General features: G+C 39.0%; 1 protein-coding gene and 1 long non-coding RNA gene across 8 annotated transcripts in view; one reads left to right on the forward strand and one right to left on the reverse strand.

Annotated features, from left to right (window-relative positions):
* LOC113652377 (hydrocephalus-inducing protein homolog) overlaps positions 1-13,884 on the reverse strand; it is a 78,732-nt gene that overhangs the window by 12,921 nt on the left and 51,927 nt on the right. For 6 of the 7 annotated variants that reach the window (XM_047822493.1, XM_047822494.1, XM_047822492.1 and 3 more), the window contains exons 44-61: positions 13,213-13,614; positions 12,800-13,015; positions 12,375-12,526; positions 11,251-11,433; positions 11,005-11,124; positions 10,592-10,751; positions 10,210-10,382; positions 8,943-9,141; positions 8,593-8,692; positions 8,399-8,498; positions 8,115-8,283; positions 7,803-8,035; positions 7,597-7,714; positions 7,029-7,233; positions 6,183-6,412; positions 4,432-4,583; positions 1,782-1,959; positions 1,586-1,694 (exon numbers count right to left, since the gene is read on the reverse strand). In XM_047822493.1, the coding sequence (XP_047678449.1) occupies positions 1,586-1,694; positions 1,782-1,959; positions 4,432-4,583; positions 6,183-6,412; positions 7,029-7,233; positions 7,597-7,714; positions 7,803-8,035; positions 8,115-8,283; positions 8,399-8,498; positions 8,593-8,692; positions 8,943-9,141; positions 10,210-10,382; positions 10,592-10,751; positions 11,005-11,124; positions 11,251-11,433; positions 12,375-12,526; positions 12,800-13,015; positions 13,213-13,614 (3,199 nt within the window). Of the gene's footprint in view, positions 1-1,585; positions 1,695-1,781; positions 1,960-4,431; positions 4,584-4,663; positions 4,703-6,182; positions 6,413-7,028; positions 7,234-7,596; positions 7,715-7,802; positions 8,036-8,114; positions 8,284-8,398; positions 8,499-8,592; positions 8,693-8,942; positions 9,142-10,209; positions 10,383-10,591; positions 10,752-11,004; positions 11,125-11,250; positions 11,434-12,374; positions 12,527-12,799; positions 13,016-13,212; positions 13,615-13,884 lie in introns of all 7 variants that reach the window. The other variant, XM_047822491.1, reaches the window with a different exon arrangement.
* Positions 5,824-8,764, forward strand: LOC125146207. The gene is made up of 2 exons (XR_007144704.1): positions 5,824-5,883; positions 6,727-8,764. It is a non-coding gene; the product is annotated as an uncharacterized LOC125146207 (long non-coding RNA).

Below are 13,884 nucleotides of genomic sequence, written 5' to 3' on the forward strand. Positions count from 1 at the left end.
AATAAATGTAATGTTTTATTAGCTTTTTTGTTTTATTGACTCTTCTCATACTAACTGGATATTTATACCAAGCACGAAGGAAATGAAAGCTACTGTACCTCCCCTGACAAATCTAAAGGCTGCCACTGCATCAGACTTTGGTTTTTGATGTTTAACAGATACTCTATACACACGCTATAGTTGTTATAATAACATCATGCAATGTTACCAGTTGTTGATACAAGAAAAAATACCACTTTGTCCACTTAATTTGTACACACAACTTTATGTAGTCACAATATGTGGACTTTGGCTATGTGCTTTTTGTTTATGTTCTGTGTTCACGTGTCTGCCTGGCCCTTGTCTAATTGTCATTAGTATTTAGCCGTGCCTCAATCCTTGTCTCTTATCATGTCTTTTGTTTGGTTTTATTTAATAAATCGGCACAGTGGCTTAGTGGTTAACACGTTCGCCTCACACCTCCAGGGTTGGGGGTTCGATTCCCGGCTCTGCCTTGTGTGTGTGGAGTTTGCATGTTTTCCCCGTGCGTTGGGGGTTTCCTCTGGGTACTCCGGTTTCCTCCCCCGGTCCAAAGACATGCATAGTAGGTTGATTGGCATCTTTGGGAAATTGTCCGTAGTGTGTGTGTGTGTGTGTGTGCGCGCGAGTGAATGAGAGAGTGTGTGTGCCCTGCGATATGTTGGCACCACGTCCAGGGTGTATCCTGCCTTGATGCCTGATGACGCCTGAGATAGGCACAGGCTCCCTGTGACCCGAGAAGTTCAGATAAGTGGTAGAGAATGAATGAATGTTTTTTTTAGCTATCCTGCATTTGGACTTGCAGTTTTTATACCCGCATCACTGATAGAAGGATTCGCCACTTTAAGACCCAGCAGGATAGCATCTAGCCTGGCACCGGCTAATTGTGGGAGCATTTTTTGGATTATTCTTTCTGCCCTGTTAAACCCTGGACTTTATTCTTCTTTTGTTTTTTTGGGTGACATCGCTCAGTGTTTGTTCCGGTTGGGGATGCCGCTCCGCTTCATGTTTCCTGTGGAGGATGCCGCCTCACTCCTTGCCTGTGGAGGATGTCACCATCCCGATTTTTGCCTTGTTTTTTTTCAGTGTCCTGGGACATCATTCCACACCTGTTCCAGTGGGGGACGTCGCTTCACTTCCTGGTTTCCCGTGGAGGATGCCACCTCACTATATTTATTTATTTATTGACCATGTGCTTATTGTTAACGTTCTGTGTTCACATAATCTGCCCTGCCCTTGTCTATTCCTTCCTGCCTCTACACACCTGTCTCTTATGTGTCTGTCATTAGTATTTAACTGTGCCGTGTTGCATATGGCAGCGCAGAATCCTTGTCTCTTTTCATGTCTTTTGTTTCGTCTGTGTTTGGTTTTATTTATTAAATCTGTTTTTTTTAGCTATACTACATTTGGGTCTGTTTTTATCCCCGCATCGCTGACATATAGAAAGGTTATAAAATCATGTTTGAATAGTACTTAGAATGTGTAGTATCTTATGTTCATTGAATAGAATGAAGGTACAATTGTTTACAATTAAAACATCATTAAGCAATCAGGGATCAAGACTGACCTGTTCCAGGCTCACTTTCTATGTTTGAAGAGGAGATGTAGCTGCATGCAGTGCCAGGAGCTGCCCTTAAAGCAAAGACTCCGATCTTGTCAATCAGATCAATGCTAACCTACAAATGTCAAGAAAGTAAATATATCTCTGTTGAGGTGAATTAATGGCCTACAACTAAAATGTTGAAAGTATTCATTCCTCTTACCTGTGCAGGTACATTGCTAATGTTCTTCATGACCAGAGGGAGAATTTGTCTCTTGTCTACCAGAAGTCGCTTGAACTGCAGGACTGGCTGTCCATATTTGCTTCTCTGAACTGGTTTTAGAATAGTTATACAAGGCAAATTGCCCTCTCCCATCAAATCAAACACCAGCAACTTGCACCTGCCCAAAGGAAACACACAAATAAAGATAAGGCAAAAAAATACTGGGTACTGAAAGCTAATAGGCTTGTAATCAACTAAAATAGGAACATGCCAGTGCTAATCAAAAATGTAACCTTGTATAACCATGAAAATAGAGCCAAGAGGCAAAAGTCTCAATGCATCATCTTGTGATACATTTACAAAAAAGGTCAAAAACAACCTGAACATCATCTGTTATATGAGTACAATCATCATACTCTAATTATATTTCTATGTATAATTATATTTCAACTTAGCCGAATGATTATCTTGTGTCATAATTTACATATTTTACAATTAATTCAGTGTTTAGAATTAGGTCACAACATTTCCAAAATTTAATCAAAACACCCACACAAACATGCCTAGAATTAAAGGTAGGGTCTCCGATGTTTGAGAAATGCTTCAGAAAATTGAGTCGGGACGACAAACTAAAAATCAAAACAAAAAATCACAACAAACGTGTAGCCAATGAGCAGAAAGGGGCATGTATTGTCAATATGTGGCGGAGAGAGTGTTCAGTGTGTGTGTGACATTAGCAGAAAGATTTAACATTGACATGGAGGATAAAAACAAAGAAAGAAATCGTAGAAAGGCTTACGATAAGGCAAGAAGTACAGTAGGACCGTGTTAATATAGGATCAGCTTTCCAGCGCTGGAGAGAACTGAAGAAGCAGGAAGTTGGCCGCATATTCACAGATTCAAGTTTCCCGAGTCAATAACTCCTGAGCTAAATGCTGTTACTACACAAGTAACGCCTCTTTTCTATCGTAGTAATGTAGAGATGCAGCTACAACTGTGTTTTGCTAGTAACAGCATTTAGCTCAGGAGTTATTGACTCGAGAAACTTGAATCTGTGAATATGCGGCCAACTTTACTTAAGACGCCGAGGTCGCTTTTTCTTTCTCGATAGGTGAGTAACGTTGGTTTTGCTTTGTTTCACAGAACTAATATATGCCGTCCTTTGCATGATTATGTTTGTGTGTCATTTTTGCTTGTTTGTTTATCTGCAATCGTATTGTTCTTCCCTTCAGCTATGATAAAGACACATTTCTTTCCATTAGTTGCCTGGATTGCATATGTTTTTTGTGGGCAGAGCTATCAATACAGGGGTGTGTTTGTTTGGGTGATTTTATATGTCAACATTGGCTTTCAAACATTGGAGACCCTACCTTTAATCAGATCAACCTGAATGCTAATACAATTAACATAAAGTGTTAATTTGCATGAATATGTTTAACTTTCCCTGCTTAAATACTGATGTAACACACAGAACCTGACAGAGCTAAATCTGTGAGTCTGGTACAAACCTGTTTTTCCAGCTTCTAGGCCAAGTGTATATATATACACATGTATATACATGTATATATATGTATATAAATAAAAATATATAAGTGAGTGTATTTATTTTCTGTACACTATATGTGGGGAGTGACATCTGCTCCACGCAGACTCTCCACTGGTGTCCCACAGGGCTCAGTACTTGGTCCTCTTCTTTTCTCCCTGTATACTCACTCTCTTGGTGAAGTTATTTCATCACATGGGTTCTCTTACCACTGCTATGCTGATGATACACAACTTATCTTCTCTTTCCCACCCTCAGATGCCACAGCTTCTGACCGGATCTCAGCATGTCTGGCAGAAATTTCATCATGGATGACTGCTCATCAGTTAAAGCTCAATCCTAGCAAAACTGAACTGCTGTTCATCCCAGGTGATTCATCCCCAGGTCTATATCCTTGCACAATGATCTGATCTCCCCTTCAGCCACAGCTCGCAACCTTGGGGTAACCATGGACAATCAACTGTCCTTTTCCTCTCATGTTGCTAATGTGTCTCACTCATGTCGGTTTCTTCTCTACAACATTAGAAGAATTCTGCCATTTTTGTCCACACAGGCTGCTCAGGTACTTGTTCAGTCTCTTGTCATTTCTAGACTGGATAACTGCAATGCACTGCTGGCAGGTCTACCTATGAACGCAATCCATCCTCTTCTCCAAAATGCAGCTGCCTGGCTTGTTTTCAACCTGCTAAAGTTCTCGCATACCACCAAGGTGGTGGAATGAACTTCCCCTAGAGGTCCAGACAGCTGAGTCACTTGCTATTTTCAAGCGGCAGTTGAAGACCTACTTATTCAGGAAACACTTCAACTAGCACTTCTTTCCTTATCTTTTGCATTAAAAAACATAAATAAAATTTAAAAAAAAAACTGACACTTTTTCATTGTAACTTTGAACAAATGTTTTAAACTCATGGCATCTTCAATTCAATTCAATTCAGAATTGAATTGAATTGAATTGAATTGAATTTAAACTCATGGTATCTTAAGTATGTAACCTAGTGAACCAGCATTAATGTATTCAATGTTAGAGATTTAAGCACTTATGTACGTCGCTCTGGATAAGGGCGTCTGCCAAATGCTGTAAATGTAAATGTATATGTATACACTTACCCAGTTGGCCCTTCTAGAGAGGCTTCAAAAACTCCAAGGTAGGTCTGCATGTTCTGGGGAGTGAAGGTAATTGTAGCAAAGGCATGTGAGTGACTGGGGATATTGATCCGTGTAGGAGTCAGCTCAAACACCTCAGAGCTCCGCATAGGCATCTGTAAGAGCCACAATCATTAATACAATCAGTCTTTAAACAGGACATATTTGCACTAGCAGCTATTACACACAAACACACCTTGAAAGCTTTAACCTGCAAACTAAGTTTACAGGGTATTTTTCCAGGGTTGGTAAGACGGAAGCGGGCTTTTGCCGACTGGCCGACTAACACATTGTTAAAGACAAACTTGTTCTCATCCCTGTTACCTGTCGCCCCCCCATTTTCATGATTTTCGCCTAGATGACATACCCACATAAAAAGTGGTACAGCTCCCATATACTTTGACACACAGAGGTGAGCTTGGTCTCATTGGAAAGAAGAGAGTCTCTAGTTTCCGACACAAGTGTCAGCTTGATTCTAAGCCTTACTGACACAGAGTTATAGAGGCTAGAATGGAGGGTGTTTATTTCCGTCTGAGTTGTTTACCTGATAAACTGATTACATACATTGCTGTATTTAATGCTGGTTGGTAAACAACAACTGAGGGCCATAGCCACATGTCTTGGCTTTCACCAAAAAAAAAATGAAGTCAAAAGACTCAAAAATGGATTTTATATGAATATTTTTCTATGGACATGTCCGTCTGTTCAGGTTTTTCTTGTTTATTTTTTTTTACTGTATAACTTTGTATAAAAGGACTGCATGCTTAGTTCAAAAGTCCTATAACAAAGAGAACCCCTCTGCCTATAACTCTGTTTTGAAAAAATGCCTGTAAACTGACACCCTGAGGTGTGAGAGTGTGAAACGTTCGAGAATTGCGCAATAAAGCTGAAAAAAATTAATATGCGCACGCTTATTGCACAGCCCGAACTCACCAGATGTATCATGTTGCATCTCGTTGGAATCGTCTCCTTATTGGCTAAAGAGCTATGATGCTCGCGAAACATCAAATCGCTACTGGACGGAGCAAATGTCAGTCAAAGGGAGGGTCACCCACATAGCATGGAGAGACCTCATTGGCTTCTTAGCTGCCTATCTCGGCCGCACAGGCACTGGTTGGCTCATGCGAGGGCTTGTTTGATTCGTCACATCCTCGACTACAAATCTGACGCGTTTTGAAATTTTGGTATGTGTCCAATGAGACGTAGGAGTCCAACAAAGGGCGGAAGTGAAGCTTCGTGTTCAGTTTCCGGTCAAACACATAATTCTTGTGAAGCGAGCAAAGCGTTTTGGATTAAAAGGATTACATTTTCAAGTTTTTTGGACTCTCGGGGATTTTTACAAGCATTTGTTTTGGAAAATACATTAACATTAGTGACAATGTGAAGAAAGGGAAATTTAAAGACCAGCGTTTAAAAGTGAGTAAACAGATCGAACTAGCGCCACCTAGTTCAATTTTCTATCAAATGTTTAAATTACTATAAATCATATTATGCTGTGTGTGTGCGCTTAATAAAATCCTGAGAGTCTAAGCTTTCAAACAATATATAATTTAACCGTGTATTTAGAGGATTTAATGCTTAAAAGTTACAATGAAGTTACAATGAATTTGATGCATTTTCGCCTCCTAGCGGTGGTGGCTCGGTACCGAGACGTAGGCCTCTAACAGGTTTAAACAGGACATATTTGCACTAGCAGCTATTACACACAAACACACCTTGAAAGCTTTAACCTGCAAACTAAGTTTACAGGGTATTTTTCCAGGGTTGGTAAGACGGAAGCGGGCTTTTGCCGACTGGCCGACTAACACATTGTTAAAGACAAACTTGTTCTCATCCTGGATATAGATGCCCATAGCCTCCTGATACTGCTCACATTGTAGCATGCTACTGTTCTTGCACAATCGGTGTTCTTCAAAGATGGACGCAATATCTTCATGAGCTATTCCTATATAAAGAAGAGACATATACTGCCAGTCAAACAATTTTAAATACTTGGATTTATTACACATTAATCACTTTTTTTTGCCACTGACAAACTAAAAGCTACAGAGGAAAGTGATAAATAAGTATCAAATCTATTTGATGAAATAATTTATAGTGTACCTCAGTGTTAACTTAATCTACCACATTTTACCAAAAACAAACATTTTGACAGATCTCCCTAAAACAATACAGGAATACTCTGGATTGAAATATTAAACATGGTAGATGTTTAAAGTCTTTTAAAAGGAACTGACCCTATTTTTTTGTCTCTACCAGGATGTTAATTCCCCAACTACTGCACATTGGGCTCACTGTATATTTGATGAGTATGAAAAAAATTTAAATCCTATGCTATAGACTTCACAGTCACAGTGCTGCCAAACAAAATCTGGCCATGATCTGACATGATCTTATTTTATGCTACAGAGGCATAATTTAGAAAGCATAAAATAATAGTCTTATTATGTCATTGAAATGTCCCAAATTGCATGGTAAATGGAGAAGACATGCTGTTTTTATAATTTAGAAGATGGCTTGTGTGGTGAAACTTTTTTCTGCCCTGGAAAGAACTTACAAACCTGGCATGCAGACCTCTGCTAGTAACCTGTAGAGGATCCCTCCTGGGCTGTCAGAAGGGTCTCGATCAGTGATGTCCACCACAAGGCACTCTTCCCAGCAGCCTACCTGCTCTGCCACACAGTCCACAGTTACCACCTGCTGATCACCTGCTGAAAGGATGCCAAAGCATGGAGACAAGGAGAACAACCCCAGAGGCAAACGTGTCTAAGGAATTGAGTCAAGACAAAAAAATAAATAAAGTTACTTAATTTTTGGCATGAAATTCAATAAAATGTTTTATACAGTAAAAAAAAAAAAAAAAAAATCAAAGCAACCAACAAAATTCAAGTGATTAATCATATGCAAAGCATTTAGTAGTAACAGAATTCAACATTCTGATCAAATCCTGAATGCTTTTTCACATGGTCTACTAAAAAATTCGACTCATACGAATTTGAAGAATATTGAATATCAGTTTTTAATTAATTTTTAATTTTAATCAGTTTTTAATTAATTTTAACAAAGGTGAACCAACTAGAAACCCACTGAAATATACTGAGAACAAGACATATAAAGGTTGTCCCTTACCTGAGAAGGTATGGTGTCCCTATTAGTGTCCTTCTGAACAGAGTCAGACTGGCGTGGTTTAATGGCTACGGATAATGGTCTTGCAGAGTTACCCTCTCTGGAAGTTATCTTGCCTATTCTATAAGAAATAAGGCTCCCAATCAAAGACAAGCTCATTCATTAAATAACATGATCAAATCTCAATATGTATGGATCAGTGTATGTACCCTCTCTTCTGCTCAGATGCTGGGAGATCTTTAAACATTCTGGAGATGGTAAAAGAGATCTCAAATTCACCCTTATTCTCCACAGTAATTGTCTGGGTCTTGTGGGAACCATGCATTACCGGACCAAAGTTGATGTCATTTGCAGGGTAGATGCTGTACTTAGAATAGACACACTGCACAGACACTTTGATGGGTATGATCTTAATGGTTTCATCAATATTTGGCTCAATGACCTAAAACAAGCAAACACAAGTTATTTTTCACATGAAACAGAGACTGAACAAAATCTATACTAAGGGATTTTCTTCTGACCTGGCATTGTAAAATTGGCTGTTGTCTAAGAGACACCTCCTTGTTGTAGCAGAAGATGACTTGGACACATGTGGGCCGGTCACTGGGATGAAGAGTGCCTTTTTGAGGCGCAATTGTGAAGACTGAGTTGAGGTTAGGCATTTGAGGCTCCGTAGGCTCCAGGACAAACCTCAAACATTGATAATATTTCACATTAGCCACTGAGCTTTTAATGGTATTTTTATTCCTATAAAAATTAAAATATATATTGGATGCTTATGTAGAGTATGTGGGTGTGAACATACTTGTAGGCAATATCATGTTTCCCCTTGTTTTTCAGATTAACAGATAACTTCACTTGTTCTGATACTCTGATTACGCCAAAGTCCAGACTGTTATTCGTACCTAACATAATTGTTATCAAAACAAAATACAAACAAATTGTTATTTATGAACAGATAAAAAAACTTGTTGGGTATGGATGAAGGATTTAAACTACCTTTGGGTAAGGTAATTTCCACGGCCACATCATAAGCTTCTGCCACAATATTAATGTTCTCAGTATGGACAACACCGAGAATATTCTCTACATCTGACACCTGGAAAACACACACACACACACACACACACACACACACACACACACACACACACACACACACACACACACACACACACAAATGTTAAAACAAAAATCCATTTCAACATCAAATGATACTGTTCTGATTAATAATGTACTGATTATTCTTTCAAAACCAATACCCAAGCTCAGCTAATCATCTTAAAAAAATAATACTTTATGATATGGATATGTATGCTAACATTTGATTTATTGGTTAAGCACCTTACCTCCAATCTTATGGTCTTCTTCAGGCTAATAGGTTTTATGGCATGGAAATGCATGAGCAAGGAAAACTCAGAATTTGCCATGATGATGCCATGGTCCTTGGAAATGCTAAACTCCACACCAAACCCCTCATGGCCACTCAGCCACCAGGCAACTGGGAGTTCAGTGGGATTGCGCAAGCACAGACTGCGTGTCTGTCTCCTGGAAGACCACAGCCATGGAAAAGTGAAGATATTATATTACCTTTACCACAGGGTAATCATACAACACTATTATTGCAACAAATCATGTCAAATGTAAAATGACTGTTATATTTTTTTCAGAGTTATTTATCATCAAATTAGCAAAAGTGAATATTTAAAAAGAATAACACTTGCAACAAGCAAAGATGCAGGAAGTTAGACAGCCAAGGTGCTACAACAGCCTAAATTTTTAGAATTCACTCAATGCAATGGCTAAAAAAAATGTATTCTATACACCAAAGTCCATTGGTTTTGAGATCAAAAGTTGGATTTGAGACAAGGATCAGGATTTCAGGGTTCTTCCTTATAATATCCTCTTCGGGAGCTGAAATGCCTGCTTAACTTGGTTAAGGTCTGGGTATTGACTTGGCCAATCTAAAACCTTCTGCTATTCCCATATAAAGAACTTTGTTATGTTGGCAGTGTGTTTTGGATCATTGTCTTGCTGCATGATAAAGTTATTTCCAATTAGACTGGAAGCATTTCTCTGAAAGTTAACACACAGATTCATTCATTCTCCTGTTACAATCAGGTTACATCATCAACAAACCTTAGTGAGCCTGTTCCAGAAGCAACCACCATGACTCTACCTTTGCCATGTTTCACAAATTGGCTTTTATATTTTGGATCATGAGCAGATGCTTTCATTCCCCACAGTTTGGGACAATCCCAAACATATTAAGTCTACAGTAAAATCAATTGTCAAAGAAGAAACGTCACAGATCCTGCTTCGAAGCAACTGACAAATACGACTTTCTCAGTCTCCAATTCCCAGCAACCACCAGTGCTCCCACATTCTCAATTACCAGACTTTTAATCACCTGTTTTATCCGATGTTTTCTGATGCTGATTTGGACTCCTTCTGCACATGTGTTCCTATACTTTCGTATATTCTCATGTTTTTTGTTTGCATATTTGCATTCCCTATTTATTGCCTTTTTGCATGTGCCTACCTTTTGTTACTGTTTCGTTTTTTGCACATTTTTTTTTCCAGAGACAGAGTTTGTGTTTGTATCATTGTCCTGACCTGTCCAGGAATATCTTATCAAAATTAAGTTGCTTGCGGTCCACTTCCAGTTCTGGTCGGACTCCTTTGCAAGAGATGTGGAAGATAGTAGGTTCTGGGTTCTCCTTAATACAGCACACCACACTGTCTTCTATAAGACCTGGAGTGGTAGGGTATGCTGATACTCTGAGTTCCTGCAAGAAAAAGAATTTAAAAACACAAAACACTTAGTCATAAATAAGCCTTTCTGAATCAGATTCAGAAACAGACACAAACACACTTTTACTAAGCCGATGTCTTTGGCACTGGCTTTGGTCATCAGTACTATGTTCAATGAATTCCCACCCATTGTTACCAATCCATACAGCCTTCACTGCCATAAAAAAAGAGTCTGTACATATACCTTTCTCTCATTGGGCTTAAGAACAATGCTCAGAGGGTCCAGGATAAATGTGGTAGATTTGGTGTCCTGGTGGAGGCAAAAATTAACCTCTGCCTCCATGGGAGAGTTGTTGTGGATTACTAGTCTTTCTTCATTGTCTGGGCACTTCTTTTCCATGTATCTATGTAAATTAACATTAAACAATGTCAGTGTAATACCTTCATTATATCACTTGAATTTGCCTTGATAAGTCTATAAATTCCCCTACATTATGTGATTATGCAACATTCACAAAATCAGGAGAAGCAATCCAGATTTTTTGCAAGTATAAATCATTATAAATTTCTATATATATGAGCAGTGTAAGTAATATTTGAGGATTTAATAGGGAATGCAATCTGTACTTAAATTGTAAGAGTAAAAAACTCAAGCACCTTTCTCTATTTCTTCCACAAAGCAGGGGCCCGAAGTCATACAGGCCTGAGCGGATAATGTATGTCTTCTGTAAGTCATTCTTTTTCTGCATGGTCATTTTACAGTGAGCAAACACTGTCCTAGAGCACAAACACACCATCAGAATAAATACCAGAATATGGGCTAAATTGTTGCTAACCTGCTCTGGTCATCAGCGCTGGTCATCAGCCTACAGAATGTTCTCTAGACCTACATGTAATACTCACTTATGGTCTTTGCTGATGGATGGTAAAGCACAGATGCCTCTGCAGTAGAGCTGATAACAGCGCTTGGTCCCCATCACTTCAAACCCCAAAGTCTGTTTAAAATCACCAGGCACCGATGAGTGGAACCACAATCTCAGGGTCATTTGTCCATTTGGTGGAACGACCCAGCGAAAATGAGTAAGCCTTTATGAGAAACATAAACCCATTAACAAAGAGGAACAAAAGCAGAATAATTGTACACGAGAAATGTTTTTTGCTAATGCTTTTTTGCATCCTAATCCAATGGAACTGGTTCACATGTTTTAATTATAGTACTATGAAAATACCCAATACATCCTCATCTCAATTATTACTATAAATTTAAGATAAAAAAAATTGCTTGATGTGGTGCTGCTGATAAAAGCATATGTACAACTGTACTGTAGGTATAGAGGGAGGGCATGTGAGAGAACACTAACAGTAGTCCCCAAAAGGAAGCCTTTACCAGAATAATAACTTCCGCAACGGAGTTGACGATACTTGGCGTGGTGTGTAGCATGTGCTTCGATTAAATGCTAACACGCCATGGAAAGTATTGTCAACTTTGTTGCGAACCAAGCCATTTATATTGCAGAGTGCAAGTAATGTCTTTCTCTGTATGGCCCATTGCTTTTGTTTCTTCGATTTATTCTCGATTGTTTGCCTTCAAATTGCCTGTTTAGTTTGCCTTGCCGACTCCTTTTTTTGGTTTGTTGATCTCGCTACCTGTCTTCTACGTTTACGTTTGTGTTTTACAATTTGGAATTGTTTGCTTGGATCACATTAAAGCTCTGCGTCATCCTGCACATGTATTCTGCTGCTCATTCCTTACAGCAAGTTAACAGCAAATGTTGCCTAAAACCTTGTGTATTATATAATACATACAGTTTTACCTTATATTTTTATATAAAACTTTTCACAAAACAGTCTTAACATAATATTAACAAAATCTGATCATTAAAAAAACTGAGCTCACTTAGCAATTCATAAGGTTGTGTTTATTTTTTTAAACATGTTATTTTGATTCAAATCAAAACAGAAAAAGTCTGTGTGTGTCTGTGTGTATGTGTGTGTGTCTGTGTGTGTGTGTGCGTGCTTGCATATACCGCTGGCTGTTCTCTGGAGATGAACAAGGGTCTATGGATTTGCTTCCTTTTTTTGCAGGAATTTGTTGCTTGTCTTTCAGGGTCCCCTTGACTGATTCCTCTTTCACTTGGGCCTTCTTCAATTTGCCTTTGTTAAGGGTTGTAACATCCTCCTAAGCAGACAAAGCAAACAAAGTATATATTTCACAAAGGGATTTAAGCTTGTAGTCTCCTACAACTTCTGTTCTGCCACTTAAAAATCTTTAAACTCAGGTCTGACTTCTTCTGTTTGAGAATTATGGAGGTCACTCTTCTCTTGGACTATGCAGAGAAAAAATATTTTGTAAATCTTTGCCTTGCAACAATCCTGTCTCTGGGCTCTGTGGGCTGTTTAATGAGTGTAGATTAATGAGGAAAAAAAAAATTTGTAAAATCTTTGCATATACCTTGCCAGACACAGAACTTAGAGCTTCTGTCACCAAGTCAGCCTCCCGCTTCTCCTCAGCTGAGACTTCCAGAGATGAGGGCATCAAGAAGGTGAAACAGCCAGGAGTAAAACAGGAGCTGGACACCACTCTCCTTTTAGGGTATTGGACTACTGAGAACAGCATGGGAGGAGGAATGGGTGGACTTGTGGGTCCAAGTCCTAACCCATCCAAAACCTGGGGACAACATCAGAGAGTAAGGAAAACATCAGCTCGGGATGTGTATTACATTAAATGTTTCGTCTTTCTTTTCTTTTCTTTTCTTTTTTTTCTTTTTTTTTTTTTACAAGAGGGGATTATAGACTGGTATTTTTCAGTTTATAAACCATTAAACTAGCCTTTAAACTAGTACCATTAAACCATTAAACTAGTACCTCATCCAGAGATGGCAGTTTCATACTGCTGAGAAGCATGTCTATGCTTGCCTCCTCTTTTTTGCTGATAGAGATACATATGTAGGGGATAAGCTGTATTGCCAGCTCATTCTCTGAACCCTCTGTGCCACAGGGCAATAGGTGAGTTTGTTTGGGGGTTGGCGACAGCAGCTTAGGATCAGCAGTGTCCATTTTCATCCTTTCTTTCTCCCGCTCCTTCTTGGCCAACTTGGTATGTGGCTTATGGAGTTCTGGTGCTTCATGTCGCTGCTGCTTCTCAGAAGGAGAAATCAGCAGAAGGCCTTTAGTCCTATCCCAGTTCTGCAGCATGTGCTGAATACGTGGCTGGCTCTGCTCATACAGACGGAACCGGGAAAACAGCTTCCTTTCAGCATCGGTTACCTGGTACATGTCACATGAAGAGAGAGATACTGGAATAAGGCCAAGATAATGGGAGCAAACCCATTTTGCTTAGGGTTTGCAAAACCCATTTTGCGTAGTTAGCAAAATGTTGCAAACTAAGTAGGTCTAAGCTCTCTGTTTTATATTAAGGTAAGTGATGAGGTTAAGCTTGGCATTACCCAGTTACAGCTAAATCATCTGACATGGATTTATAAGATATACTGTATTATTACTTTGACAGGTAGTATATATTTAGAAATGGCTCAAACT

The sequence above is a fragment of the Tachysurus fulvidraco genome, chromosome 13, assembly GCF_022655615.1.
Source record: "Tachysurus fulvidraco isolate hzauxx_2018 chromosome 13, HZAU_PFXX_2.0, whole genome shotgun sequence".
NCBI classification, from domain to species: domain Eukaryota; kingdom Metazoa; phylum Chordata; class Actinopteri; order Siluriformes; family Bagridae; genus Tachysurus; species Tachysurus fulvidraco.